This window comes from Apaloderma vittatum, unplaced genomic scaffold (assembly GCF_000703405.1).
Source record: "Apaloderma vittatum isolate BGI_N311 unplaced genomic scaffold, ASM70340v1 scaffold38725, whole genome shotgun sequence".
Classification (NCBI taxonomy): Eukaryota; Metazoa; Chordata; class Aves; order Trogoniformes; family Trogonidae; genus Apaloderma; species Apaloderma vittatum.
The window spans coordinates 1-5911 of NW_009718323.1; the positions used below are offsets into that span (position 1 = coordinate 1).

Genomic DNA, 5911 nt, shown 5'->3' on the forward strand with positions numbered 1-5911 from the left:
CCGGCACAGCGGAGGGGCCGCTCGTTTAGGTGCGCGCGTGGCTGTTTCTTGTTGTGTTGATCCCGTCGAATGTTCTCTTCTTTTTCAGCAATTAGAACTAATCACGCCCTTTCAGCTGTATTTCAACCCTGAGTTAATATTTAAACACTTTCAAGTAAGTGTTTTTTAAGGGGCGGGCGGGTTTTGAGTGAACTCTTGAGTGTATTGAATTTCTATTTTTTAAAAGGTGATGGAAGTGGAGTGCTGGTCACTGTATCTTAGCATAGATCTTAAATTCATTGACTGTGAAGGAGATTTCAGTGACGTTGTTACTTGCTTTTGCATTTAGACAATAAAAATCAGCTGTCACATTTAATAAGTCTTTGTATTTGTCTTATTTCCAGGTATGGAGGTTAATCACAAACTACTTATTCTTTGGACCAGTTGGCTTTAATTTTTTATTTAACATGATCTTTTTGTATCCTTCATCAAGTTTATTTTCTTTCCTTGGGAAGCAGAGCTCCGGAGCACAGGGGCGTTGCTCTGCGTGCCTCCAGGCAAAGGTCCAGTTCTGCTCCACGGTGAAGCTCCTGGGAGCTGATTGATGCCGACCTCCCTGATGTCATGAAAGGACATCGATGGGATCGCCTTCATAAGTTGTCAAGAGTTTTTCCCATTCGTTTTTGGGGTGTTAAGACTTTTTTGCACAAGCCTGATCCTTCAGGTTGGTTCTGACAAATGGGAGAAAATTCCGATTAAATGTTTTCGCCCAGCTCTGCCCTCTCTGCTGAGGCACCTGGAAGGAGACAGATAGAAAACTTGCATCTAAGCTTGTGTGTAATTGAATCCTTTTGCGCTTGGATCTTTCTTTAAGCTCACTTGCAATCACGTTTTCCTGACCTGCCACTTCAGATATCGTTACTGCCGAATGCTTGAAGAAGGCTCTTTTCGAGGCCGGACAGCAGACTTTGTATTTATGTTCCTTTTTGGAGGACTTTTAATGACCGTATCCTTTCTTTTTTTATTATTCCAAACTGTTTTAGGGAAGCTACAGGTATGCGAATGAGCGCTGAAACCATCATCGTAGAATGGCCGAGGCTGGAAGGGACCTTAGAGATCGTTCTAATCCAGCCTCCCTGTCGCCAGGGACGCCACCTCTCAACTAGATCAGGCAACACATGGGGACCGAACGGGAAAACATGATACTGCATTTATCTTATTTCTTAGGTGATAATACATTTTACTATGAGGAATAGTGTTAAAGTACTTTTGAACGGTTTGTGACTCTTGCTCTTAAAAACCAGGCTGGTCTTTCAGGCTTTTTATTGCTTAATCGGATTATGGAAATGAGATCATCAGATAAAAGGGGACTGCTCAGGTGTGTAACTGCACTCAGGCTGTGGCAGAGAAGTGCTGTTGCTTCAGTGATTTCATGCTAAATTATACTTTAAAGGGATTATTCGTGCCGCAGGTGCCCTGAATCCTGCTCTAGCTGTTGAATTTGGTCAACCTGGGGAAGCAGAGATCCAAATTGCACAGAGGATGTACGATTACGGGTCAAGCTGGAGACTTCTCGCGGTTGACCTCACACCAGTTACTTGGTGAACTGTTTTCTTTAACTACCCGTCGCAGCTTTTTGGCCTGTTTGTGAACTTGGTTTTCTTGGGCCAAGCCTTCACGATAATGCTCGTGTACGTGTGGAGCCGCAGGAATCCCTACGTCCGAATGAACTTTTTTGGTCTCCTCATCTTTCAAGCCCCGTTCCTACCCTGGGTTTTGATGGGCTTTTCGCTACTTTTGGGGAACTCCATCATCGTGGATCTCCTGGGTAAGGAATGGCAAGAATCACAAGGATTCATTCCTGCTGGTGTTTTACGTGGAACAAAGAATGTGGAAAAACATGAAACCTTTTACTCAGTATCAGTTATTCTGCTGTAGCGGTGCCAGGTTTACACCAGGCTTCGTTTCTAAACACCATAGCGTACTGTAACAAGGATGGAAAGAGCTGATGCTTTGGCTTCCTATTTTTTTAGAATCAGCCCAGCTACATAATCTGATGGTGGCCCTCAGACTACTGAAGTAAAATACCTTATATTAGTACTTTTACCAACTCTCATAAAGCCCTAACATCAGTACATTTAATAATGACAAGCAGTTTTCCTTGTAGTAGTATCTTGAAGTGTACATTAAGCTTTTCATCTGATGTCAAGGTTCTTCGTTGGTTTTTGTATTTTTAGATCTTTTCTCATATTTTCTGTGAAAGAATGTGCGATTTGTTGGGTTTTTTACCTGAAAACTCTTGAAAGCATTTGAAAGTTGGGAAGGAGAAGCATTGAAAATCACCATTTGCCTTTGCTTTATGTGCTAGGTATTGCTGTGGGACACATATATTTTTTCCTAGAGGACGTCTTTCCCAATCAGCCTGGTGGTGGAAGGCTTCTGAGAACACCGTCTGTCCTGTAGGTATTGGTGCCGGATTTGGAACAGGTGTAGAAAAAGCGCTTGCGTGGAAAACCGTATCGTTCAGTCTTCTGGTCCGTTCGGCAGCTTGAGCATCGGTGCTTGCTCTGTTATTTAATTCAGGGAGAAGGGTCTTATGGATGTGGGAGTTGAAACTAACTTCCTGGAGAGAAGAGCTAAAGGGGTTTAATTCCTTCGGTGATAACACTTGTTAGTCTTTGCTGACTGGGTTTTGCCTGTTGGTGGCACCAAAGACACGTGTCTCTTTTTGAGGCGTGAGGGCTGAGTCCTGCTGCGTTCAGAGGCGTTATAAATATATCTAATATTTTTTTCATCTGTAAATCATTCTCTGTTTCGCACCTTTGGCCAAAGGCTTCGGCGTTTGCGCTGCTGCGTGGTGCCACTCCTACTGGGAGTGCACGGAGGCTGTGGATCTGTTGTGCTGTGCAGCAGCCACGGGGAGAGCCTGAACAGTGGGGCAGTCGAGTTGAGCTCTCCGAGACTCTCAGAATTCTCTAGAGCTCAGCCAGTCCTCTTTTTTTTTTGTTGAATTCGCCTCCCAAAGCCTGAGTAATTAAAATTTTGTCTTCAGACCCGTGCTGAGTTTAACAGGTGGGTCATGCTTGTTGGATTGGACACGTACACTTTATTTCTGATCCCGGTCAGCTTTGTATTTGGCAGGTGATGGCTGCAGGAGCGCCTCTCGCGGGGCAGCTGCCTCAGTCGCTTGTGTACATCTGCGCTGATCTAACTTGGCCTTAGCAGCTGAGGGCAGCTTCTGGCGAGGGCTGACTGCATAAAAATGCAACTCCAGAGAAATCAGGTATCCAGTTACCCACATGCAAGAATTTTCTGTCTTCACAGAGCGTACGCCCGTGGCTGCGTGCGGGAGGGCTCCTGAGGCTGTTGGAGCCCTGGGTGCTGTCTCAGTAACTCCCTCTGGAAAAAGCGTCGGCCTATCTTCAGGCTGCCATTTAAATCCTGTTACTTGTCTGTGTTCAGAAGGCTGCTTACGATTCTGTCTGGGTCTACGTGGATTGTTTTTTTCCTTTTGTCTTGTGGATTATTTTGTTTTCCCACCAGGTGCTTGAATTTTCTTTGATGTTTTAGCTATAATACCCCTGGAATTTTCCTTTTTCCTGTTCTGAAAACTTCTCTGAGATGGCCTGTCACTCTGGCTGAAGAGAAATAATCTGTTTAGCTAAGCTGGTCTAAGAACTGCCTTGTTAACTGTGCTTTACTTGTAAGAAGGTTTGGATGTAATGATTCCTTGTATGTAGCCTGCGATTTTTATTTTTTGTGTGTTTCAAAGAGTCTTCTATTTTTGTTTCTGGATAAACAAATTTAGCACGAGAGAAGCTCTAAAACTAGTTTTGGGAGCGGCAAAGTAACGTGTGAGTTAAAGGATGGTTTTTTTTGTAAAAAATAGGAAGCTGAAGCCTCTAATATTGTCTCAAATACAGTCTCCTCTGTGGATTTCAGGTCTGCTTGTCAGTGCCTGCATCGTGCCTGTGAGATTGAGATAACGCTGCCTGTGTTTGACTCTTACTTTGTCGCCTTCTGAAGATATGAAGAGCTCCTTGATAACCTGTTCATGTTTTGCACCCTGGATGAAATTCTGCCTGACATTGAAGGTGGAATTTTAGCTTTCAGCCAAATCTCTTCAGTCTCAAGTTGTTTTAGGCACAGAATTTCCGACCTTCTTCTGGGTGGCTCCTAACCAGAGAGCGAGCATGACTTGCCGTGCTTTGGCAGAGTGTTTCTGAGGGAGGACTCTGTTAGATGTGCAGAATTGGAGCAGTTTTGGTTGTGAAATATATTCTAAAAGAAAAAAAAATATTTTCTGTTTTTCAGGAAAGCAATATTTGATACACCGGATGATGATCCTAATTACAATCCCTTGCCCGAAGAACGACCGGGAGGGTTTGCGTGGGGAGAAGGTCAGCGCCTTGGAGGCTAATAAATGTCTGTGCCAAAACCCAGCGACAACTGGGAGAGACTGACTGGAGTGAAGTTCCGTCCTGGGGACTTTCTCGTTCCCCATCACAGAAAGGACACTTTTGGACAGCTCTTTGGTTTTGAATTCAAGCACTTTATGAAATGACAGTCTAATCCAAGACGCTTCCTGATTACCAGTGTCTTTCCCAGTCAGGGAATTTGTTGGACTGGTAATGAAAATACTAATCCAGTGGAGCCAAAAAAACCTAAAACTGGAAACCATTTCCTGTCAGCTTCAACGAGTACTGGTTTAAACTGATTTCTAAAGCTTTTTTTCTTTTTTTTCAAGTTATTTGATACAGGAAACTATATGGGGAAACTTTACAGGGGACACAACCAACCTTTTGGGTTTTAACTCTTTTTTTATTCTTGGATAAAAGAGCTACAAGCTGAAAGTGCAAGTCCCTGTTTTAGTGGCAAAAGGATTTTTTAATCAGAGATGCTGCTGTCTCCAGTCTTGTTTGAATCGTAAGAAATGCAACATGCAGCATAATGCAGGCTTTTCACTTTGCTGGTTGGGTTTCTGGAACGTGCCTCTGTGTGAAAACACTTGCAGGCCGAGGCTACATTTTCATGGCTTTTCCCCCAAAGACTTGCTTGTTCAGGTGTCCAGGTTTGAGTCTGGTTTAAATAGGTAGTTCTACAAAATCCACTGCCACACGTGCACGGTTAATAACAGTTTTTAAATGACTTGGAATGCCGGGGAAGGAAACTTGTCTGGAGTCAGAGCTGCTCAGATATCTCGGACAACGAGTTGAATAAAAATAAAACATCGTGTGGATCCTTTTTGGTTAATCCTGTGTGTAATCCTGTAGTCTTGAGGTGAAAGAGCAGAGATCAGGAAAAGCAAGTCCCTAAAGAGAGAGCGTTAACACAGGCTCTTCCCACGGGGGTGTCTCGGAACCGCGAGGAAACAGGAGTGTCTGCTCGAGGGGTTAAATTCCTAATTTGTGTGTGAGGCTTATTGCAGGAAAGCTGAGTGTCCAGCACGGGTCAGTGAGCTGAGGGGGATTTGAGTTGAAGTTATGTTGATGATAAGTATCCCTGTGAGAAGCCACGGAGGGAATTGGGAGCACAGTTCTGCGGGTTGGATCCTGTGGACTGCTCGGGGTCCTGCTTTATTGAGTGTACCATGACAGGTACAACGAGATCCTGTTAAAACTGCATCTTCCAGATTTGGGAGGGTAGGCTTACCCTTGGCGCACGTAATCGTCTCGGATTTTGCTGCTGGCGACGGGTTTTTAACTGGTTTGTACTCCGGGAGAACGCGTTGGGAGCTCACGGGGAAATGCTTCGTGCACACGCAGCATATTAGAGGCTGAGAAAATGGGTGAGTCCGCTTCCATCTGCATTTTATCTGTTAGAGGTTATTAAAACTTCAGAGATTTTTTTTTTTTCCCCTAAAAAGACTTCAAACCTTGCACTCTGGGAGTATTAAAAATATTTTGCTCGGCGGGCCGGGCCCGGGGACTAC

At 44.3% G+C, this 5911-nt stretch overlaps 1 protein-coding gene across 1 annotated transcript; it reads left to right on the top strand.

The window, feature by feature from the left end:
- Positions 1-88: 88 nt before the first annotated feature.
- On the top strand, positions 89-4714 carry DERL2 (derlin 2; the record flags this gene model as incomplete). The annotated part of the gene is made up of 6 exons (XM_009870199.1): positions 89-154; positions 384-457; positions 892-985; positions 1612-1807; positions 2348-2438; positions 4294-4714. Coding segments are annotated over 6 exons (627 nt in total), but the record flags the coding sequence as incomplete, so codon positions are not given.
- Positions 4715-5911: the final 1197 nt, after the last annotated feature.